General features: G+C 39.3%; 1 protein-coding gene and 1 long non-coding RNA gene across 4 annotated transcripts in view; one reads left to right on the forward strand and one right to left on the reverse strand.

The window, feature by feature from the left end:
* Positions 1-25,420, forward strand: part of setd5 (SET domain containing 5) — a 48,053-nt gene that overhangs the window by 15,642 nt on the left and 6,991 nt on the right. For 2 of the 3 annotated variants that reach the window (XM_082136615.1, XM_082136616.1), the window contains exons 2-19: positions 2,337-2,598; positions 10,221-10,323; positions 11,502-11,782; positions 12,436-12,494; positions 13,881-14,068; positions 14,219-14,257; positions 15,522-15,767; positions 19,273-19,421; positions 19,593-19,710; positions 19,874-19,983; positions 20,086-20,332; positions 20,451-20,528; positions 21,373-21,588; positions 21,686-22,027; positions 23,810-24,055; positions 24,241-24,364; positions 24,485-24,747; positions 24,856-24,912. In XM_082136615.1, coding sequence (XP_081992741.1) covers positions 2,528-2,598; positions 10,221-10,323; positions 11,502-11,782; positions 12,436-12,494; positions 13,881-14,068; positions 14,219-14,257; positions 15,522-15,767; positions 19,273-19,421; positions 19,593-19,710; positions 19,874-19,983; positions 20,086-20,332; positions 20,451-20,528; positions 21,373-21,588; positions 21,686-22,027; positions 23,810-24,055; positions 24,241-24,364; positions 24,485-24,747; positions 24,856-24,912 — 2,937 coding nt within the window. In that variant the 5' untranslated portion in view covers positions 2,337-2,527. The remainder of the gene's footprint in view (positions 1-2,336; positions 2,599-10,220; positions 10,324-11,501; positions 11,783-12,435; positions 12,495-13,880; positions 14,069-14,218; positions 14,258-15,521; positions 15,768-19,272; positions 19,422-19,592; positions 19,711-19,873; positions 19,984-20,085; positions 20,333-20,450; positions 20,529-21,372; positions 21,589-21,685; positions 22,028-23,809; positions 24,056-24,240; positions 24,365-24,484; positions 24,748-24,855; positions 24,913-25,420) is intronic. The other variant, XM_082136617.1, reaches the window with a different exon arrangement.
* Positions 2,773-6,143, reverse strand: LOC309474240. Its single transcript, XR_014197262.1, has 2 exons — positions 5,036-6,143; positions 2,773-3,091 (listed from the first exon to the last, which is right to left on the reverse strand). It is a non-coding gene; the product is annotated as an uncharacterized lncRNA (long non-coding RNA).

A 25,420-nucleotide genomic window follows, 5' to 3' on the forward strand; every position in this document is an offset into this window, starting at 1 on the left:
GATCTCTCATATAATTCAGAACGAGCAAAGAATTGAATGTTTGGCAAGATTTAAAGCAGCATTCAGTAACTTCGGGACTTCTTCGCTGTATTCTCGCTTTTTGCTCGCAGGTTTCTCTCTAGAGCTCCCCCCACAGCTTCGGAATAGATATTTGACAACACTGTTGTAAAAACTCGTTGTTGATTCTCAGACACCAGAGGCTAGTAGATCAACGACATCAAAGCAGATGGGACGTTCTTTAAAACGTCGTCTTCATTCGGGTTCGGACAGCGTGAGGGAGCGCAATAATGACAGCATTTTAGCAGATTTCTTTTGGCCGTAAAGCAATTGTTTACATCACGAGACCTGATATCACGCGAGACTTCCTGACGCAGCGGCTGGCGGCCCCGCCGGATCAAAGTTGCAAGTGCGTATTTTCCGCTCACGGGCACCAGGGGGGTGCGAAACGACCACCATTCAACCCGAAATAAGTAATATAAAAAAGTTACTTAGTTCACCTTTAAAGATTGGTGGTGTTAGTTCTGCAGTTTCACTATTTGTGTTTTTCTCTACATAAAGTAATAATTCCATATTCATTTCTACAGCACTGAGGGCAATATTATCTTTCATGTTATTTGCAATTTCTATCACTCAGTGAGCCCATGTTAGCTTACACATAGTACACAAAATTATTTATGCGATATATGTTTTAGTCTTATGAATGAAAAAGTTATATTTTCTGACCTTTAGTTTGTGCTTTTTATTTAACACTTCCTTATTATTTTGCTCTCTTCCTCTTCTCTTGCTGCTTTTCTTCAGTTCTGAGAGTAAATTTGAGGACCTGATTTTTGCACTCACAGTTTTGAAGACGCGCTATTAGAAGTGAGCGATATGACTTAGGCCTAAATCTTATATAGCAATATACAATATGAACATTTTATATATATATATATATATATATATATTTTTTTTTTTATTATTAGGCTGCTGTCACTTTAAGACCTAATGCACAGATTCAGTATATTATACAAATGATTTCCCCACCCCACCCACAGACTGTTTGTTCACTGAAGACATAACTGGGATTTAGATATACTTGCCAAGATGTGCATTTTTACCTTTTTGTGTGTATTTTACCGTTTAGAAAATGCACACCTGAGTCAAGCCAAAAGTATACTTTGCTTGTTTGAGTGTGAACCAGTATGAATGGTTTATATTAGGGGTGTAACGGTACACATAAGTCAGGGTTCAGTACGTACCTCGGTTTTGGGGTCATGGTTTAATACTTGTTTGTACATTTACATGTCCTCCTCCCCACCCTTAATACTTCACCTTTCCACCAGGAGACAGGGAGTGAAGCGGCAACTGAGGCTTCCCATTTCCAGGACATGCATATTTCATCACTGGACTGTAGTAGTGTAGTAAACTTCCACGATGATTGTCTCGTTATAACAGTGGAAACTATTTTAAAATGCTCCATTTATGGTCATATATAAGAGGAAGACATCATTCGAAACTGGTTAGCAAACAGTGTTACATTCCCGCATGTGTCACCTTCTGGATTGGAGTGTGGATCGCCTGTGACTGATTGTATTTGCCATCTGACTGTATGCACCAAACCGTCACGTCTGTATTGTGAAAGTTCAGGACGAATACACCCCTAGTGTGTTGGGTGTCTATTAAAAATGTCTATCTATTAAAAAAAATTCAGCCGGTTGAAAATTCTATTCCAGTTTTTGCAGCAGTACACCACCTACCACTACACACTATAGCTTATCTAAAGGGCACAATCCTTGATGAGCTACGTTCATTATAATTTTTTGGGGGGTATTTTTTTTCTTTTGTGGGTGCTATAAAAGCCTCTTTTCCACCAGTGGGCCAAACCATTCTCTTTGCTTAACCATTCCATTTCGTGTTGAGCAGGCCAATCCAGTGCGGAAATGATTAAATCTTCCACTGTTGAGCTGATAACGGCTGCTGTTTGGAATGTATTACAAATGCATCTGTCGTTGCCTTGGTAATGCAAGAGTTTACAGATGCTATTAGATGTAAATAGCTCAAATAGCTTGCTTAGCCAGGCAACAGACAAGTGACCAATCCGAAGTGGCGACGTCACTACATGCATTCTATCAGCACAGTCAGCACCAACCATGCTGAGAATTCTGGGCAGAGAACGGTTTGTAATCGTGCCGTACCAGGCTCAAGTGTAAAATTAACTGGAACCGTTCCTTACCTTTCTTAGAACCGTTCGGCCCAACGGTGGAAAAGCGGCTAAAGTTTGCACATTTTTAAGGCTGCATTTACACACATGACGTACTTAATCCTCTCTCTGTTTTTGTGGTTGTGTCTGATTTTAGGTCTCCTGATGTGTGTGACGTGGTATAACAGCGCCCCATCGGAGGAGTGCTTCACTGCTGTCATTAGGAGCCCTTGATTCTCCTCTTCCCTCCCCTCCCCTCTCCTCTCCCTCTCCTCTCCCTCCCCTCACCCCTCCCTGCCCCCCCCCCCCCCCCCCCATCCCCTTCCCTGCGTTGCTGCTCTCGACGTCATGAGCATAGTAATCACACTGGGAGTCACCACACCTGAGACACCTTACACCGATATGGCCGCTGGATCAGAGTAAGTTTCAGTTATGAGCACTTTTTCCACTGATGTGGTTCTGATGCGGGTTCCTGATCGGTGTCCGTTCTCAATCCGTTCCGTAGGTTTACACAGCATAAAAGGCTGAAAATTAGTTGTCTCTCCCACTCCAAAAAGCTTTCGAGCAAAGACCACATAACACAAAAGTGTCAGTACTGCTTACATAACTGTATAACATGCCACATTTGTTTTTAGACATAGTCACATAACACGTTGCAACAAAACCCATTATGTCAAGTTTGTGGAATCATAGGGCTGGATTTAAAAGGCTTAATTTGCCCGGCTTAGCACTGGCCAAGAATGGGTTCTGGCACCAGAATGCGAACCATTTTGATGGAAAAGGGGTAATGAGGGTTGTTTACTTAGTACATTTTGTTTCTCCATGGTTAAGCGTATCTGTTTCACTCAGAGAGAAATGTGAAATATACAGTGGACAAATGTAAATCAATTAGTTTAAACTGAGAGAAATAGACTTACCGTATTTTCCGGACTATAAGTCGCACTTTTTTTCATACCTTGGCTGGTCCTGCGACTTATAGTCAGGTGCGACTTATATATCAACATTACCAAGATTTACTCGTCACAGGATCGCTCACTTGCCGAAATTGGGGGTGACATTACCGTCTACAGCCACGAGAGAGCGCTCTATGCGCTCTAGGCTACAGCTAGTTTTACCCCTGAAAAAAATAAATGAAAACAACTGAAAAACTGTTAAGTGAAATATTAACTTAAAGACAACTAAGAAAGACAGAACGCAAACAAAATGCCCCCAAAAAGAAAATCCTATTCTGCAGATTACAAACTGCAGGTAGTAAAATATGCAGCCGAAAACGGCAATCGAGCAGCAGAAAGAAAGTTTGGAGTGAGTGAGAAACTTGTGAGGGACTGGCGAAAAGCAGAGGTTACTTTAACTGTAATGAAGAAAACAAAGAAAGCTAATCGCGGGCTGAAAGCAAGATGGCCAGAGCTGGAGGAACGAGTCCACAGATGGGTTCTTGAACAACGCGCTGCCGGGAGAGGCTTGTCAACGGTGCAGTTGCGTCTCCACGCCCTGGTAGTTGCCAAGGAGATGAATATAAATGACTTTGCAGGCGGACCTTCTTGGTGTTACCGCTTCATGCAACGCAACCGCCTCTCTATCAGAGCACGGACAACGTTGTGTCAGAAACTGCCAGCAGACTTCCAAGCTAAGGTCGACAGTTTCCGTGAGTTTGTTAAAAAGCAGGTAACTGAACACAACGTGTCACCGGATCATATTATCAACATGGACGAGGTCCCCCTCACATTTGACATCCCCATGGGCCGAAGTGTCGCAGAGAAAGGGCAGAAAAGTGTGAATATAGTGACAACTGGTCATGAGAAATCACATTTCACAGTGGTGCTGGCATGTTGTGGAGATGGATCGAAATTGCCACCGATGGTCATTTTCAAACGGAAAACAATGCCCAAAGACGAATCTCCCCCCACAGTTGTCGTGGCCGTGAATGAGAAAGGGTGGATGAATCAAGAAATGATGAACATTTGGCTTACAAAGTGCTACACTAAGCGTCCTGATGGCTTCTTTAAAACACGCAAAGCTCTGCTTGTGATGGACAGTATGCGAGCGCACATAACGCCACAATTCAAAGATAAAATAAAAGCTTGCAACTCCATTCCTGTCATCATCCCTGGAGGCTTAACCAAAGTACTCCAGCCACTCGACATCTCTGTGAACCGGAGCTTTAAGGCAGTCTTGCGTCGCCTGTGGGAGGAGTGGATGGTGGATGGAGAGCACAGCTTCACGGCAACCGGGAGGATGCGCCATGCAACTTTCCAGCAAGTCCTTGGATGGATCGACACAGCATGGACTTCAGTGACAACCGAAACCATCCTGTCGGGATTCAGAAAGGCAGGAATAACTGGAACTGATGCCGAGTCTGACGACAGCCCCGCAGAAGAGGAGACGGCGCTTCATCTTCCTCCGGAATTGGCGGAGTTGTTCAGAAGCGACACAGAGGATGAAGAATTCAACGGATTCAGTGACGTGGAATGAGATCGCGGGAGCTTGGTGAACTTGCTTTACCGATAACTGTTGGACTCGCTGGCTTGTTATGTTAATTTAGCCTATTCAGCCTCCCGGGTATGTTCTGCTATTGTGTAGCTAACTGTTAATGTGTTACGTTAACATACACCTATTCAGCCTGTTTTTCTGTGTGCTATTGTGTACCGGTAGCTGAATAACTTAGACATTAAGTTATTAAAACAGACAGACATTTGTTTAAATAACTTGTTATTGGTCTTGGATTTTGTTAAATCCATTTCTAAATAAATGCGACTTATAGTCCAGTGCGACTTATGTATGTTTTTTTCCTCGTCATGACGCATTTTTGGACTGATGCGACTTATACTCCGGAGCGACTTATAGTCCGGAAAATACGGTACTAATTTTGTCTTGCTTGTTAATATATAGCTGGGCAGTGGGCAGACTTCATTCTTTTCAATAAAAAATACTTTATCACCCGCTCACCCTGAATGGCCAATCACAAGCCAATCAATAGAAGCTACATAATTGTCAAACACTTAAGATTAGATTTATCTCTGTTAAGACATTCATCCCAGACATTCAATTTTATGTGTATTTGCGCATTATGGGGACTGAGATGTTGCGGGTTTTATTCATTGTTTATTCAGTGTTTTTATTCAGTGAATTTTTCTTCTCTCCTGAATCAGGTCTTAGATTCTCTAAAATGATTCTCTCCTGAATCATTGACATCATTTGGCTGATGTTCACCCACACTATATTTCTTTTGGAGCACATTTTTCATCATTTTAGAACATATTTTACAAATTAAAAATGTGATTGGTTTATGTAATTGGCTAAGTTGAGAGATCACTGATCGAGTCAGAGGACGTGATTATGCTCTGATCAATTTAAAAAATGGTTTCCATAACCACTGCCTCTTTTCTTTTGAACACTGTACTGGTTTATTATTACTGTCTGCCAAAGGAAGTGCTCAGCATTAGTAGAACATTGTGGCACCAGCCAGATATGGCAGAATATGCCAACAACATCATGGTGACAGGCCAAAGATTATAAGCTGCAGTAGTTCAACACTCGGCCTCTTTTACTTTCACGCCTTGTAGAGATTTTTCGTAACCAATTATATTTATTTATTTATTCATTCAAAATACTCCCTCACCTTCCAAGTTCTGTTTAGCTTGCCACGAGTGACACAAAGAAAACGAACGCATGCGTGGTCTGAGGTAAAATGGTTTTGTTTTCTACTCTAGATATACACTTTTCAAAATTATGCATTATATTTCATGTAACACGTCAACACATTTGAATGTAGCCTTTTCAAAGATATAAAGCAAAACATAAATGTGAAAAAATTGTATTGTCTATTTGACAAGTCTCACACCTCCCTAGTGTTGCAGCTTCTCTAGCCTGTGGTTATTTCTCTTGTGTGCACATTACAACTGCTTTGTGATACTCCACCTAACCTGCAGAGGGCAGTGATCTGAATTTAAAGTCAAAGTGGATGACTTGTCAAGCCTGTTTTATGCTTCTGCGTCGAATCGACGGCGTACCCCCGCGGACCCCTCTGCATCGACGCGAACCTCGACGCGACCCCTCCGCCGTAGCTTGACGTGCACCTCCAAAAAATTGTAACTACGCGTCGCGGTGACGCAGACCGCAGGGGCTGTGATTGGTCAGATTATACATCATTTCCGGAGTAAAATATATTAAAATAGAAAACAGTCATTTTAAATTGTCATAAAATATGTTTTGTTTTATTGTTTTTTATATACTAAACACAGCCTTGGTGAGCAGAAGAGACTTCTTTTAAAAACATTAAAAATCTTACCGATCTAAAACTTTTGACCGGTAGTGTATATGTATATATTTATATATATTCTTTTCTTTTTTTTGTTGTTGCTAGAAATAAACTTCAATCAAATCAATGTTTGTTTTGAAAAAAAAGTTTGTTGTTTATTTACAATACAATGTTCACGGGTACATCATGGATATCAAGTAATTAACCAAGTCTGCCACGGGACACTACATTATCCTGCCATGGCACCGTGGTCGAACCCATTTTGTAGCCCAACCCGGTGATCTGTTGGTTTGCACCCGAAGATAAAATCTTTAAAGTCACTGCCAGTCTCTGAGCGAGGTCAATAGGCATACTGTGTGTAGTCTGATGCTGTATTAACGGCTTTAAACGATGAACAAGATCGTCAAATCGACCTTTCGACATCCGAAAATACTTAAAGTGCATTTCTTCGTCCAAGTCCCTCAGCGGTCGAACAACCGTAACAAATTCGCCAATCCTTCCCCTGTCTTCGTGCACTGGTCGTACAGACCACCTTCGCTGACGTCTTCTTTTTCTTCTACGATTAAACATTTGCAATAAAATCATTTGTTGTTCAACGTTGATTAGCTCCAGCTGCGACAACACTCTCTCTCTTTCGCTCGCCATTGTCGGAAATGAAAAAGCGGAACCGGCGCATGGAACCAAAACAAACTAGGAAAGAGATTCGCGAACCACACCACCCCCCTAGCGTTCTGGCGGTGAAATGCACCGCGATGCAACGCAACCCGACGCAGAACCATAAAACGGTCACGACGCCGTTGGAGTGACGGCGTAGCTACGCCGTGGAGTTGACGCAGAAGCATAATGAGGGCTTTAGATTGTAGTACTTATTGAACATACAATTGCTGCATCTCAATTCGCCTACTTATACTAAGCACTAAAAGTGTGTACTCTTTTTGTGAAGAAAAAGTAGATACTTTTGAGTGTGTAGCAAAAAGTAGACACGCATCCTGTCACAGTAAACTGACCTGTCAATCATCTTGTCACAGTTAAAATCCTCCACATTTCATTTCATTTCATTTCCTACCGTATCGGAGAGAAATGCAGTAGCGTGTTGATCTGCAGTTGCGGGTCTTTCATGTGGAGAACTCTCTTCATATTAATGCATAATGATGCATTTAAAAGTTAATGGCCAAACGGATCTTTATAAAAGTCCACATTGTTATTAAAGATGAAATATAACACGGATAACATTAAATAAATATTTTTTAGCAGGTTAGATTAGTCACTCAAACCTTTATCTAAACCTCTCACCGTTGGTCATGCATATCTGCCATGTTTTGTAGTTAAAAAAAAAAATGTTTTACTCGTGTTTGTAGTTCCTCCTCCAAAGCGCAATGGGTTGCGTGCAATATTAGCCTTTAGAGTGTGCACGAATCTTCACTTCGAAAATCCACCGGAAATAGTAGACCATCTGGGGACTTCTGGCATACTCTTTTCAACATACTATGCTTTGGGACACTCTTATTCTAATCTCACATACTGTTTAGGATGGATAGTATGGACATTGAGATGCAGGGAATGTTTCAATTTGACGTTTTTTAGATCTCTAACCAGCAGCAATGTGAGATGTTAAGTGTGCCTGTACAAAGCAGCAAACTATCTGCAACACCAGACAATTTTGATACGTTCAAAAGCTTAGTCTATCTGTAAACGAGACAAAGTGTCTGGTTCCAGTCCATTATATTTATTGGGATACCTCCGGATTCTCCCGCAATGTCTACCACCCTGCTATATGCTTGGGTAACCAGCATTTTGCAGGTTCTTGCTCAATTCTGGTTAAGAGTGACTTTGCAGCACAGAATGCTTCTAGAATATACTGATAGTGATACTTACTGTTGCGCTGCCTCCTCTGTGATCCTGCAAGACCTGCTTCACATGGTATCCATATACAGTACTGTGCAACAGTCTTAGGCATGTTAATATCCACCCCCCCCCCCTCCCCTCCCAATTATATCGTTTGCTGTAGTGTGTCAGTAGGAAATATCAGTTTACATTTCCAAACATTCTTTTTGCCATTAATTGTAATAATCCAGTGATATTTCTGTATGCACAAGGAATCTGACAACAGCCAGGATGATCTGATCTCACCATCATCGAGTCCCTCTGTGATTACATGAAGAAACAGAAAAAACGGAGACAACCTAAATCCAGAAGAACTGCGGGAACGTCTCCAAGATGCTTGAAGAAACCTTCCTGCAAAGCTACAGTACTGTGAAAAGTACTGGCACTTGTGTTAAAATGCTGTAAAGTGAGAATGCTTTCAAAATTAAGATCACAAATTGAATTTATTTATGATTTAACTTCTATTAACTAATTCAAATCAATATATGGTGTAACGACCCTTTGCGATTTAAAACGGCTTTTGTCCAGGTACACTTGCGCACAGTTTTTCAGGTAGCTTTGCAGGAAGGTTTCTTCAAGCATCTTGGAGACATTCCCGCAGTTCTTCTGGATTTAGTCTGTCTGTTTTTTCTGTTTCTTCATGTAATCACAGACGGACTCGATGATCAGATCATACCGGCTGTTGTCAGACTCCTTGTGCATACAGAAATCTCACTGGATTATTACAATTAATGGCAAAAAGAATGTTTGGAAATGTAAACTGATATTAACATGCCTAAGACTTTTGCACAGTACTGTATATTCCGCATGCTCAAATTCTAGTGTGACCTTGGCAAACACTGAGTGTTGCTTGTAGGTTGGTTACTGTAGTAAGGTGTCATTACCTAATCCAAGTTTCCTTCCAAAAGTCCTTATCTTTCAATGGGCCTGTTTATACCTGGTCACTTTATCCATTTTTACTGATCGGATAGCTATCCGGTTTGTTAACTTCCATTTACAGTTTACCACATAAATGTGTCTCCGCAAATTAACATAAATTCGATCTTCAATTCCTGCGCTAAATTCAAATTGCAAGTGCAAGATAATTTAGTCTCACTACCTTTAATGATGATTGTGTGTTAAGCTTCAGGATGCGACGCTGAACCTTGTTTAATTGTCGACAGTTTGCACGGTTTGCTGAAAAGATACTCGCTCGTCTGTGGCATGCCGTAAATGTGGCGGTGTGTTGCTGTAGCGCTGTCATATCTGTGTATCTCCCTGTAGCCTAACGCTCTTACAGGTTTATTTTTTACCTTTTTTGGAGGAGTAAAATTTACATATGTGTTTTCAACAACCAGATGCATTTACACTGGTCCAGTTTCATTTGGAATGCGTCGCAAACCACCTCTTGAAGTGGCGATCACTCTAATCTGCAGGAAGGCCCAGTGGCCATACCTGGTGGTATCACTTGTCATTCTACTGGAACCGTCTCGTTTTCTTGGCGGACTGGGCTTCTCCTTCCACCATTTCATTTTTACTTTCAATTCAACATGTTCAGTTCTGCAGATCACTTTGGTGGATCTTAATTACTTTTCAGTTGAGCTGTGTTCCTTGTGTCTGTGTTGGTATGGGTCATCTACTAGTGCTTAGAACTGCCTCTGGTGGTCAAGAGGAATGAAACGGAACAGTAGTGGTTCTCTTAATTGAAAACTGAAATTAAGTGACTGCCATAGATCTTTGTCATTTAAAATGACATGTCTTGTTGGCATATCCTCTGTCTATCTGACTGGCGCTGCAATGATCCACTAGTGCTAAACACTGCCTCTTGTGGTTATCCGGAGTTTACAGAACCACAGTTACTTGTGTAACTAACTAGCGTTTTATTTCCAATTATTTATAAAATCTCTCTCTTTCTCTCAGTCCTGAGTCAGTTGAAGCAAGCCCAGCAGTAAACGAGAAAAATTACTCAAGTCGCAGCTGTGGAAACACACAGAATCATGGATATGGTGGCCTGCCCTATGCTGTAAGTTATTTTTATTCTTGTTTGTATTTTTACAGAATAGCCTATATATAGAGTATGGAGTATAGTTATAGTTATATTATAAGTTATTGTCATTTTAGCATCAATATGTAACCCAGTGGTTCTCAAACTTTTTTGGTCCCCCCTAAAAAAAAACCTTCTGGAAATGGAAAGATTTTTTAAATTAAAAAATTTGCAATAAAAACACCTGCAATAGTTTAATTTTGTAATATCATTGAAAAATACAGTAAGGGAAAATAATAGATCAGAACATACATTTTAATTTAAATAAACAAATGTAAATGTTTCAGTAATTCTTTGGATGAACAATATATAATCAGTGGCTCACAAGCTCAGCTTCTTGTTTGCCTTCTCATCTGAAAACATGGCAGTGGAGCAGCGTATTTGTAATAGCAGCTTGTCATGCCGTCCGCTGAAGAGCTCTAAAGAAGAACGATTCAGTGGAATTGGCGTTCGCTGCCACTTTATAAAAGCAGAGCAGCAACCACTATTCACGCTCTTGAGCGCTGTTGCAACGGCTATTTTCTCTCTGTGTGTGTTTTGTTTTCCCCTGCTGGGTGTGCCCCACACTTTGAGAACCACTGATGTAACCTAATAGCACCTAAGTAATGCATAGAGCTAAATCATATTAAAAAAAAACTCTTGCATAATGCTACTTTTGTTTTGTGCACATGATTAAACTGAATTATGAATTTATAATGAAAAGTGTTTATTGTATAACCATTACCCATAGCCACAAACTCATTACCTCAATACCTCTCACTTTAACATTTCTACAAACCAACCTGGACAGATATTGTATTTGAATTTATCCAATTTATCCAAAGCAACTCACAAATGAGGAACATCTCAAGGAGTTTGTCTTATGAAGGATCCTACAATATTTTTAGTAGTGTTCCTCACTTTTTCAAAAATCAAGTTTACTTAAATGAAGTTCCTTTGTTTACTTTTATGGTTTCAGTTTTAAGAAAGTTTAGCCCAAACATTCTTAGCAACATTAAATACTGTTTACTTTTGAATGCCACATTTTTTAGTTTTTCATTCCCACCTCTTCTTTCTTCCTGCCCCTTTTCCCTGCTCCCCATCTTTCATTCTCTTCCCCCTCTCTCTCTCTCTCTTTCCTTTTCTCTTTTGTTGTGCCTGAACACCGTTGTTTGAAGATGCAACAGTCTTCCATTGTGTGTTGTCAGGATCATAACTATGGAGCTCCACCCCCTCCCACCCCTCCTGCCTCCCCACTCTCCCAGACCATTTTCTCCCACACGGAACGCAATGGCACTCTGGGACGATCACGACCCTGTTTCCCCGCCGATGAACCAGACAACTCTGCCGACAGCGAGAGTTCATCGGAGGAGGAGGTTGTGGAGGGCGCAGTTCCACCTCCCTGGTGTCAGTGCCGTCTAATGCAGGATGGCTTCCTCATTAAGTGTGAGAATTGCAGGTGGGTGATTTGTATTTCAGATATCTCGTTTCAGTTAGTACTGTGCTTTAGTGGTATCTGTAAATTGCAAGCATTTTTTCATCAAAACTATGTACACTTTTTTTTTCTTTTTTTTTTTTCTTTTTTTTTTGGTCACCCCCTTTTTTAGAAAAGTTTACATACTTGAAAAAAGTACAGTACACTTCAGTCATGAACATGTTTCACCCCATATGAAAATACGGATTTCACTTGATTTAATGCGAAGCACAGTCCATTTCTAAAATATATTTGATATGTTGTAAAATGTTGTGATGACTTGATTATAAATGTCAGCATGTTCACCTAAGCTTATATCTCACTGGCTGCTGAGGCTTGGTGTTTTCCACCTTAAAAACAAATAAATTACCAATGATGATAACTTTATTCACTTGAAATATTTGGTATATTTTGGAATTTTTGCAGAGGTCCATGGTTTCATTTTGAACATCTTCACGTTCATGCCCGGTCTTAAATGTCTAGGCCTTAAATCAGCTCTGTGTAAATGTAAATGGGCTGAATCATCATAGCAGTTATTGGCCTCATAAGAACAGTGGCCAATAGTTCACTGCGAGTCATGGCAATTAGTTATTGCTCTAATGGATAGAGAATCTATACTGAATGTGTTCTTATTACAGGGGTCTGGAGAAGAAGAAAGGGCTAGACGGGCAACGCAGAAAAGGAGAGAATTTTTCAGGTAAAACTGGCTGTTTCTCAATTCCAAGAACGCAAAGAATGGACTCGCGTTCTAGTGGAGACCGGTCTTGCCAGGCTACCTTGAAAGAACGAACTCGGAAGGACACAGAACACATGCTTGTGAGAATTGAGATGTGCTGCAACTGACCGTCCCAGCATATTATAAGTAGTGGCCAATGCACAATAAATACAACATAACACCACAAACAAATGTCAATACTTATTAATTTTTTTTTCATATTGTTATAGACATTATTTCCATAGTATATTATATAGTTTTAATTTGCCATGTATTTGTGAAAATTAGTATGTTTAAAGGAGTAGTTCACTTAAAAATGAAAATTGATATAATTTACTCACCCGCAAGTTATTTCAAACCTGCATGAATTTCTTTCTTCTGCTGAACACAAAGGAAGATATTTTGAAGAATGTCTGTAACCAAACAGTTGATGGACCCCATTGACTTCCATAGTAGGGACAAAAAATGCTATGGAAGTCAGTGGGGTCCATCAACTGTTTGGTTACAGACATTCTTCAAAATATCTTCCTTTGTGTTCAGCAGAAGAAATAAATTCATACAGGTTTGAAATAACTTGCGGGTGAGTCAATTATATCAAAATTTTCATTTTTAAGTGAACTATTCCTTTAATGTTACCTATATGTTTTGTCAATCAACCATACATTATCCAGAAAACAACTGTCCATTACTACTCAACACTGATAGTAACAATAAAAGTCAAGTCATGTCACCTTCATTTCTATAGCACTATGTACAGTACAGACTGTTTTAAAGCAGCTTTACAGTGATTAGCCAAACAAAAAATGCAGTTCAATTCTGCTCTGAAGCAGCTCTAAAAAGAAAGTGTCATTATTCAGCTGAAGTCAGTTCAGTTCCGTTGTAAAGATCATCAGTTATTAAATTAGATCAGTTCAGCTATAAAGCAGTCTGCACTCTGCAGAAAACAGTGATGTCATCATCCAGCTCAGTTCAATTCTCATCAAATAGTGACATTGTTCAGCTGTAGTAAGTTCGCTGTTGATTCAGTTCCGTTCAAAAACTGTGTAAAGATCAACTATGAAATTTGTTCAATTTGTCTATAAGCAGCTTTGAAGAAAACAGTGATGTCATCCAGCTCAGTTCAGTTCTCATCTGATAGTGTTCGTGCTATCAAATCAATAATATTGTTGAATATTAAGTTGAACAGTTGTACGTAAATGAATTTCAGATGTCTCACTTCTGTATTTTGACGTTTCTGACTAAATGTGGAGTGAAGTTTAAGAGTTTTTCTGGGTATTTCTCTTTTATATCTCTACATTTATCACCCAGAATTAAAATAACTCAAACTCACCAGTGTCACTGCTCTCTTATTTGCATCTTCCTTTACAGTGGGCGAGAGCAGTGCTACAGAGAGTGGAGATGAGGACATGTCAGCCTCTGCTGTGTCGTACACAGCCACTCAACACACACCCACTAGCATCACTCTCACTGTCAAAAGAGTCAAACACAACAAGGTTAAGAAGAGAAAGAAGAGCACAGAGAAAACGCGCACCACCCCTAAAGCCAAGAAAGTTAAGGTAGAACAACAAATACATGCACAATGCTGCCTACAAAAAATGATGAATGTGAAAAGTCAGTAACTGACTAATTGTCACATCTGTCAGAGCTTTCCCATCATCTGTATTATATGATAATAAATATAATACAAATGTATGTTCTCATTACAGGCTTACAGAGAGGGTTCCAGAAAATCCATGAGGATGAAGGTATGGACTCAAATATGCAGTGTTATCTAATGATCCACTTCTATATCTTCTTAGGAAATAATATTGTATGTAATAAGTACAATTATAGACATTGTCTTAAACTGGGAAGAGCAGTTCAGTTTGCTGACTTGTGTGTCTGGATCTCCATTGAAGATTAGCATTTTGCTTGCATAGTGATTCATTAAAGGTATAGTTCACCCAAAAACGAAATTTCTTTCATTAATTACTCACCCTCATGTCGTTCCAATCCTGTAAGACTTTTGTTCATCTTCAGAACACAAATGACGATTCAGTCTGAGAGCTTTCTTTGCCTCCACAGACAGCTACACAAATGACACGCAAGGGCATAAAGAGATTGTAAAACTAATCCATATAAATTGAGAAATTGCTTTAAATGATGAACAGATTGAACTTATGCTTTTATTCACATTTTGTCGGACAAATAGATTTAAAAATTTTGTAGGAGCTGCTATTGGTTTTTAAAATTGTTCTAGGTAATCTATTTATGGAAATCTTTTTTTGTGTGTGTTATGTGTTGGTGTTATGTGTTTTGTTGATTGTATGGTTTACTGCTGGCTGTGAAACAAATTGTCCCTTGGGGATAATAAAGTTGACCTTCCCTTACCTTAGTTTGTAGATACCTTAGTTTGTAGATACCTACGATCTCTTTATGAACTTTTTGAAGCGTCAAAGTGGTAGTTGCGTAGCTGTCTATGGAGGAACAAAAAGCTTTCAGATTTCATCAAAAAGATTTGGGTGCTGAAGATGAACGAAAGTCTTTGTCTTGGGTTCTGAAGGACACGAGGGTGAGTAATTAAATGACAGAATTTTCATTTATGGGTGAAGTATCCCTTTAAGCACACAGCAAGACTCAAGGCCATCACCATATATTTTTTGCTTTTCTTTTTCCTGTTCTGTGCAATTCAGTGCTAAATCTGCAATTTGTTTGACATGTTTTCTAGAAATCTTGACATATAAAACAATGTGGCAATTCTGTCACGTTATGTGCAAGTTTATGTGAGAATGTATTTTTAATGGCTACAATCGTTAAGATAGTCTTGTTAATTGACACATCTAGATGGTGATCAGTTGTGAAGTGTGCGCACCTACATGTGAGTGTTTAATTCTGTTCAATGCAACAATTTTCAGTCTTGTAGTGTGCATTTAGTTTTAGTACTATTAATTGCCAAAGACTGAAATCTTCCTCTTCCTCCATTTGTTATCTGATGAATCTTAAATCTAACGCATCCTCTGATTGTTGCAGAACTCCGCGTCTGAGGCCAGTGTTCTGGATGAGAACACAACAGAAGGATGGGAGACAAGAATTCGTCAGTGGACTGACCAGTATGAGGAAGCTCTGGTTAACCAGTACAGCGCTGACGTACAGACCCTCCTCGAACACTACTGTGCCAATGGCAACTCGTCCCCATCCCCGTCTACTGTCGCCATGGACACCATAAATCGAACAGAACTGGCTTGCAACAACACTGTGTTGGGCTCACAAATGCAGGTATAGATGGGTTTTCATGGATCGTCTTAAGTCTTGAGGTTTTAAGACTGTATTAAGTCATCAATATCATAAATAGTATTAAAAAAAAAACCTGCCGTTTTCAAACATCTTACATTTGTGAAGGAACAAACGAGTCAATTAAGACGATTCGTGGCTTTGGGCTAAGAATGGAGTGAAGATAATTTTATTACCTTTTATTTATATAGCACTTTATACGATACAGATTGTTTCAAAGCATATTTACATTGATAACAGGAAAAGGATTCAATGATGCAAACAGTTCATTTCGGCTGTACATCAGCTCTAAAAGAAAATAGTGTCATTGTTCAGCTGAAGTCAGTTCAGTGTTGATTCAGTTCCATTGAAAAGATCATCAATTATTAAACTAGTTCTATAAAGCAGTTCCGCTGAAAGCAGTGATTTCATTGTACAGCTCAATTGAATTCTCGTCCAATAGTGTCAGTGCAGTCAAATCAATAAATATTGTTGAATATTAAGCGTCCCCAACTGATAGGGGTTTGACGAGACAGTTTACTCACAAGATTGGGTTCACGAGAACGAGATGAGACTGACTTTTGCAGTTTTTATTTATTTATAGAAATCCTCAATGACGAAAAACATGACTAGAAAAATGGTCTGCATGTGCATTTGAAATGTTTTAACTAAGTAATCTTGTAATGAATGTCATTTCAGTTCTATTTTCTGAGTATGAATTATCATATGCAATACTCAAGCACTGTAAAAGGTTTTGCCACAAACTTAATTGATTGGCTTCTCTCCTGTATGATTTTGAGTGTCTTCAGACTTTACATGTACATGATTTGAGCTTCTACAACTTTTGACCTCCTAACTGAACTCCTTTCCACAAAATGATCATAGAAATAAAAATGAATTACACCGTTTTCTCTTAGTCTTATTAAGTGCAAACAATAAATGCAACCATAATAAATATTCAAAGTGCAAATAGAGACCAATCTTTTTCTTCAAGCATGATACAGAGCTAAGAGATGGTTACAGCTACACAGCCCAGTCTAATATAGTTTTCATATTGGAAGATATTCGCATGTGTCAGGGAGCAGGGTATTGAAATCGCGTTTGAATGCACGCTCGCGTTTTATTTGCGCTTTCGCGATCGCATGTATTCTGTGAATGGGGAGTGGCAGTGCTGAATACGGATTCTACAAGATAAGACATTTGACAGACACTTAGGCTCTGGTGTGCAACGAATCCTCCGCCATGGTCTTGTCAGTCCTCTCGTCACTTACTCTCGTCACGTGATCAGTGAACTCTGATTCCTGCTGCATTACGTACGAATCTGCAGCTCGTGTTGGATGAGCTGGATGGAATTGAATGAAACTACGTGGCATATTTGATTCTAACTTCACCCTCACACTCCGTCATGACAATATCGCTAGGCAGCTTTTCACCTCGACAAGAAATCGTGTCACATTTTAATCTCGCGAGATCTCGTCACACCCCTACTAACTAAGCAAGCCAGAGGCAACAGTGGCAAGGAACCCAAACTCCATCAATTGACAGAATGGAGAAAAAAAACTTTGGAGAAACCAGGCCCGGTGGCTGTCATATCGAGGAGGCCTTGACAGGGGATTGTCTAGTTGACATTCAGGGCTGCGTTTTGGTCATGTCTAAGTGCAGGTCCATCATCTGATCTGGATTCGGACAGGATACGACTTACTACGGTAACCTCGGGACAAACAGAAAGACTAATATTAGCGTAGATACTATTCTTCTTACAATGTAACAAGTACATCGGGTGTTAAGGGAAGTGTTCCTGGTTCCGGTTGACCTAATTTATGCAGCCTAACAATCCTTTAATGGATGTGAATTATGGAAATGTGATCATGTGTTGTGTGTGCCAGGTTAAAGAGATGTGTTTTTAGATTTACACTGATAGAGTGTGTCTGCTTCCTGAAAAAAGCTAAGAAGACTGTTCTGAGACTGAAGACTGAGTTTTGGTGCTGAATAGGAAAAGGATCTCCTGCCTGCAGCTGATTTTGGTATTATCAACTGGCCAGAATTTTGAGATCGCAATAGATGTGAAGGACTATAATGCATTAAGAGCTCACTGGAGTACTGAGGAGCTAAACTATTTAGTGCTTTGTAAGTAATTAGCAAGATTTTAAAATGTGTGCAATGTTTAAAAGCGAGCCAATGCAATGTTGACAGAACCGGTCTAATATCCTTTTCTGCGTTTGTCATTGAGAGCATATGTCGTAATTTAGGTATATTTTTAAGATGGGGAAAAATGTGGTTTGCTAAAAATGTGGCTTTCAAATGAAAGATTGGTTCCAAAGAGCACACCCAAGTTCCTAACTGACAATGAAGACTTGACAGAGCAGCCATCAAGTGTTGGACAGTATTCTAGGTTATAATGTGTGTAGGTTTTTGGACCAATAAATAAAACCTTTTTTTTATATTTTTTTTTTTATTAAGTTGTAGGAAATAACTAGTCATCCAATTTTTTAAATCAACTATGTATTCCATCAATTTTGTAAATTGGTAAGTTTCGTCGGAGCGTGAAGAAATAAAGAGCTGAGTATCATCAGCATAACAGTGAAAACTAATGCCATGCTTCCTAATGATATCTCCCAAGGTCTAGCATGTACAGGGTTAAAAGCAATGGTCCTAGTACTGAGCCTTGCAGTACTCCATACTGAACTTGCTCAAAGTGTTCTGTAATCATTAAATTTGAGCTCCATTGCACATTTTTTTCCATTCTGGTTTCACACTCACTGCCCACTCACTACAGAAACCCCACTCCATGTTCACTTCATAGCAAAATTTGTAACCATTGCGAGTGAAATATTTTGTTTTTACATAGTTGAAGTTCCATTTTGCCTTTTTTGGGTCCAGAAGTGAAAATGTTTCCAAACAAAGTCAATGCATGAGCAACACAACATGGTGGTGTGTTGTTCCTGAATGAATCCATGTTTTTGAATAAAGCAATTGAGTCAGGGTTTGCTAATAAAGATAGGTAGTCACCACCTACTTATGTAACAATGTAATCTGCAGAAAGGGTCACTGAAATATGGCCACCAATAATGCACAGACTGACAGCTTGTCTGGAGCACAAACAGTCAAAAATCCCAGATCTGTTGGACTGTCATATCGGCACTGTTGGAACTGACACTTAGCCAATCAAATTGAAGTACCGGAACTAGCCATTGTATAGATGAGATGCCATATATTTATAATTAAAAATTAATCTTCCATGAACTCACTTAGTGAATAGAGTAAAAACTGTAAGTGGAAAACATGTGCATTTTAAACTTGGAGATACAACGTTTTACTGATAAGGAGAGTTAAGGCCATAAATGTGTCCCAGTCTGTTAATCTGGGATAATCCGTCACATATAATGTTGCTTAACTTTATTTTATTTTTTTAAACTGTGCATCCCTGTATAGTTACTGAATTGAAAACTTGTTTCCAAATGTATTGTACTTTTTCATTTAATAATTAATTTTATATATAATTCTTTTGTAGTTACAGCTGGGGCGTGTAACACGTGTGCAGAAACATAGGAAGATTCTCAGAGCTGCACGGAATTTAGACCCTGAAACACTCATCATTGAGTATAGAGGCAAAGTCATGCTCAGACAGCAGTTTGAAGTCAATGGGCATTTTTTCAAAAAGTAAGTGTTTCTGTGTGAGTGCAGCTATGTATATTATCAACATCATCTTGATCTCATCTTAGTTATTCAAAATTATATTAAAACAATTAATCTCATTTTAACAGTGCATTTGTAAAATGTTTATTGCAAATTGACTGTCCGTCCTGATTCCTTCTATTAACTCCACTTCAGGCCATATCCATTTGTCCTGTTCTACTCCAAGTTTAACGAAGTGGAGATGTGTGTGGATTCCCGGACATTTGGCAATGATGCACGGTTTATAAGAAGATCATGCACACCCAATGCTGAGGTGAGATGAATCTGGTGTTATCTGATAACTGCTGATGTGGTAGGGTTGCTTCACCTATACGTTTTATAGGTGCATATTAGTGCATATTCTGTTCACAGTTTCTTTTCTGAGAGACAGCCTGATTATATTTTGTTCTTTTTGTCCTGTATACGCTAAAACACAGGTGCGGCACATGATTGCAGAGGGGATGATTCATCTGTGTATCTATGCTGTTGCTCACATCTCAAAAGATTCTGAAGTCACTATCGGGTTTGACTACGAGTTTAGCTGCTGGTTAGTCACTTGAATACATTTCTTAAGATCTAGTATGATTCTTAGATAAACTGCAATTTGGTGTTGTTTGTATTGACACTCCTCCTCCGATTCTTCCCACAGTAATTATAAAGTAGATTGTGCATGTCATAAGGGCAATCAGGACTGTCCTGTGCAGAGACACAATCTCCGCCCCATCCAACTACCATCTCCTCAGTCTTCACAATTTGCCCTGCCTGGAATAGAAACACGGAAAAGACGAGCCCGACGCAGAGAGATGGAAGGGGACAGGCTCGTAACCAGTGTGTCTGATGAGAGCAACCACCTGCTGGAAGATGCAAATGAGACACAGGGAGTTAGCGATACAGAGGTGCATGTTTGTGGAATAACAATTCTCTATGTCTACTACTTTATTGCAGATCCTTTGAGAAATTATAATGATGATTATCTCACATGATGATGAAGCTTAGCTTGTTTTTGTGCTACAGGATGCTCTTATTGACAGAGTGAAGTTGGAGAATGGAGAGGAGTTAGACGAGAATGGAGTGCCAATACCAAACAGACGTGTAAGCTTTAATCATATGAGAACAGTTATGAATCAATACATACTGTCTAAATCTAACACAGATCCTTTGGTCTCACCTTGGGCCCTATGATTTCCAAAATGTGGAAAACACGGATGGAATTGCAAAATACAGTAATAAAAACAGTATAATGTCATGGAATTTAGCCAATTTTGGAAGGATAAATCAAAATTAGGAACAGTACACTTAATCAAAATGATGTAGTAGACCAGTGTCTGTGAATATTAAAGGTCAAAAAGATGTGGCACAGTTTCATCTACTACACATTCTCAAGCATGAGTGACGCTTGAAGTGTTTATTCACTTTATTCACTGCTTCATTGATTTACCACAATTTTTCATAAAACATTTTTTTTTTTCTGAATTGATTTAAAGAATAAAAAAAAAAAAAAAGTTTCAAAGGGCCTTATTATTTTGATTTAATAATAATAATAATAATTGTAATCAATTATTATATTACACATTTTATGAATTCCATAGATTTGACATGCTTTTTGATTATTATAAATTAATTAAACCATTAAAACCCAATCAAAAAAAAAAAAAAAGGAAAACATGGAATTGAAAGAAGAAAACTGAATTTGAGAAAAAATGTGTTGTTTTATAACTTTTAATAAGATGTTAATAAATTGTAAGTTTCGTGATTTTAATTAATTCGATATTTATTGACTTAACCTTTAAATAAAATTTAACTGTTAGAACTATTCAAATGGAATCCAGAATTTTTTTAATGGTGAACAGGTTTTATGGAATATGGGTAGAAATAAAATAGACTTCATAGGGCCCTACTCACCATATCAACCACTCATTCTTTTTGCCCCACTCAGTCTCGTGACGAACGCAAGGCAGAGGCCATAATGCACATGTTCGAGAACCTTGAGAGGAGAAAGAAACGTGGTCAGGGTTCAGCGCAGGGTACAGCTGAAGAAAACAAACTGGAAGCGGGGGAGGCAGAAGTGCCCTCACTTACAGCAGGAAACTGTGTACCAAATACAGGAACAGTTGGAGGAGTCAGCACACGGCGCACCTCCTTTGCCACTGTGGTAGTCACCTTTTTCTTTTTTTAGTAACTTTTAAAAACTTTCAACTTTTGCTCATAATGGCTGTGTTCTTACACACTTTTACTTGTCTCTTCATTAGGACACAACAGACATTGACCCTGAGAAGCCCCCTGCTACACCCAGTCCTGCCCCTAAAGCACAACCTGCCCGTAGTTCCAAACCACGTCCTAAGAGCCGTATCTCCAGGTACCGCTCCAGTTCAGCTCAGCGTGCTCGGAGACAGCGACAGGCTCTTTCCCAGCAAGCAGTGGAGGGAGTTCTGGTGGGAGGTGAAGAGGGCAGTGCCGGGGCAGCCCTCAGAGAGCAGGGCCAGGGAGAGGGAGCTCCGAACTATGGCCATCTTCAAGATGGAGAGCTATATGGAGCAGCCTCTACAGGGATGGGTAATAAGACACATGTCAGATACCCAAAAACCAAAAAGGTGAGGTCATTTCACACACTAAATCCTACACAGGTTAATGGTCATGTTTTTTCTTAGCCACTCTAGTGTGGGATTCATAAATCTTGTTCAGAACTGCAGTGTTGTGGCTTTAGAGGGTAGTTCACCCAAGATTAAAATTCAGTCATTTACTCACCCTCATGTTGTTACTAACCCAAAGACTTAAAGTTAATAAGTTAAACATATTTTTAATGAAACCTAAGAGGATTCTGTCCCTCCATTGAAAGTCCAAGTAACCAAAACTTAGAAGATTCAAAAAGGTATGAAAGGCATCACCTAAAATGATTAACAGATTTAATTTAGAAACTCATGCGTGCTTCATTCACTAAAATAAACCTCATTGGTTCTCGTGCATCAAACAATCATGTTTGAGCTTCCATGTTTACCATGTGTGTTGACCATGGTTTATATGAAAATAAAAGCCTAAAATAAATCTAATCACCTTATAAAGCGATTATATCTTGGATTTAACCACTCGATTCATATGGATTAATTTTACGCTTTGACCATTTTGGATCTTCTAACTTTTGGTTACCTGCACTTGTCGGTTTCCTTCAAAATATATTAATTTGTGTTTAAAGATTAACCATAGTCTTTTGGAACAACATGAGGGTGAGTAAATGATGACACAATTTTCATTTTTGGTTGAACCAACCCGACATCAAAGAACTTGCGGTGACGAAAGCTGACACTGTTGACGCCTCTCGTCGGCTAGGATTGCAGATATACAAACCGTAAACGCTTGCTTACCATTTTGAATATCAATCATTCTTATCACTTTGAACATATTTGTGCATTCGAATGCTCTGGTAAGATGATCTAAAATTATAATTTAAATTCTGTAAAATTATATTCTGTCTGTACCATCTTGACTTATTTGCATGCTTTCATCCCTTTTGCTGTTATTCTCGTGCACTGGCTCGTTCGCTAAGCAGAATAGCCAATCAGAGTTCTCTCTCTCTCTCTCACCGACGGCCCGACACAATTCAACATGCTGAATCGGCCCCAAAAAAACCCTGACTGCGTCCGACTAGAGCCAATGGTGTGGAACATACCGGAAAAACTAAGCCGACCGACGCTCAAAAATGGCCAATATTGCCCGCCGGCTGACTGTCGGCTTGGTGTGTCCAGGCCTTAACACTATTTATTCATTCCATCCCCTATTTATTCATTCCATCCCCTCTTCAACCTTGTCTTCTATAGGGTCATGGGGATGCTGGAGCCCATCCCAGTGCTTAGGGCTGAAGGCAGGGAAACACTTTAGCACTATAAAAAGCAAAAATACCCCCCCCCCCCCTTCCTCTGTTTTTTTGCTGCCATCTTAGGTTTGAGGATGTACAGTACAAGTACTTTTTCAATACTTCTAGTTAAAAATAGCAATGTAGCACTGGACTTGATTTATAGCAGCAAATGTAGCACTGGACTTGATTTTGTCCATCATGAGTAGATTGGATCATTTGCTAACTGCTGCGATCTCATGTGAGTGACAGGTTGCTTTGAGAGGGGGGATTATTGCCTGGTATTGAGCAAAGTGTACATTTCATCAGGGATATCAATGTATTTGATAAATATTATGAGGGCACCTGAATGTTTAAAAAAAATGAAATGTCCATGGATAAATCATTTATAATATTCAAATAATTTTTTTTTAAAAAGGTACATTTTGATTTCATGGTCTCTTTTAAAAAATTGCTACATTCATACTAATTTCATAGCTGTAAATGTAGTCATTTAACATTTTATTCTCTCTCTCTCTTTTATAAGTACCTGGTGACCGAGTGGTTAAATGACAAGGTTCCAGAGCGGGTGGAGGAGTCTGTGGAACGCCCTTTACGCATCACCACTGACCCCACAGTTCTGGCCACCACCCTCAACATGCTGCCAGGACTATCTCATTCACCTCTCATCTGTACCACCCCCAAACACTATGTTCGTTTTGGTTCCCCCTTTAACCCCGAAAGACGCCGGCGACCCTTTATGATTGACCCAGCATATGGTTCTTGCAAGAAGGTAAAGTAAATTGCTTTGTCATTCAAGTTTCCCCTGAAAATGAATTTGTAGAGTTCTCCAGCTCATATTTGATTTTTAGACATAGCTTGAATTAGACGTAGCGGAATTGACCAAAGACTTACTGGACTCAACGTTATTGTTATTGTGGCTACATTGCATGCCTTTGTGTATGTCTGTCTGAGCAGAGGTGGATGAAACAAGCGCTGGATGAGAGCATGTTATCTGGCCTTTTGGAGGATGGAACGGAGTCCAATTCTTCCCACAAAAGTAACACCAGCAGCACCAGCAGCTCTATCCAGTTTAAACCTGGTAATGGCTCTTACTCCACTGGTGAGACAACGGAATGTGAATTGTATTCAGGGTTCTAATTAATGTTGGTTTTTTTCTCTTTTTTTTTTCTTTCTGTTTTTGATATTGCCTCTCGTTCAGAGCTGGCAGGACCCATTAAGAAGAGGAAATTGAAGTGTCCATTGGAAATTGCAGCTCCACCCTCTGAACTCTTGTTACGACCATTGTCCCCCATCACCCCACCTCTGCCCTCTGAACTTCCAATGACGCCTCTTCATTCGCTCCTAAATCCTTGCTCGCTTTATTTAGGTGGGGAAGTGGAGAAGCTAAATGCTACCATGCTTCCGTTCTCGCCACTCACATCCCGGCCCACCAGCCGCTGCAATACACCTCTACAATTTGAGGTGAACACACATATAAAATGGTCTCTCATGTTGTGATTTGCTGTAGTCATAGAAAACAATAGCTATATATAAGATATATATATATAAAAACTTGGTTCTTTTTCACAGAACATCTCTTCTCCTGAGGCTTCTCCTGTGCACAGATCAGAATGTCTGACTCCAGAAGTAAGTTTCAATTCTTATACATGCACATGGAAGGGCTAATGCTTTGCTTTGTAATATAGCATGTTCAAATTTGGAAGGCTGGCATTGCCATTTCTGAGAGTAGGGATGCACTGAAATGAAAATTCAACAGTTGTTCAAATATTTTAATGAACTAAAATTAACTTTTTAATAACATAATTGTATCTACTCCCGTTTGTTGGTGTAATATTAACATTTAAATGACAATAAACAGAAATAACTTGTTTTCATGACAGATTTATTCAAACATACATTAAATTATGAAGACATCCCTAACAGATCAAGGAAAAATATAATGAACATGTAATACAGTATATATATTGAGCAAAGGGATGATCTCTCTAGTTTATTTAATTTTTTTTAGCTAACTAATGAGTTTATGGACATTGAATAGCCTACAAGCTGTTTTATTGACGTATTTCCCTAGTTGAAACACTGATTGAGCAATCACATGAGACTGGATTCATTTCGATAAGTTGTAATGTATCTT

This window comes from Leuciscus leuciscus, assembly GCF_965113295.1.
Source record: "Leuciscus leuciscus genome assembly, chromosome: 14".
In the NCBI taxonomy this organism is placed as follows: domain Eukaryota; kingdom Metazoa; phylum Chordata; class Actinopteri; order Cypriniformes; family Leuciscidae; genus Leuciscus; species Leuciscus leuciscus.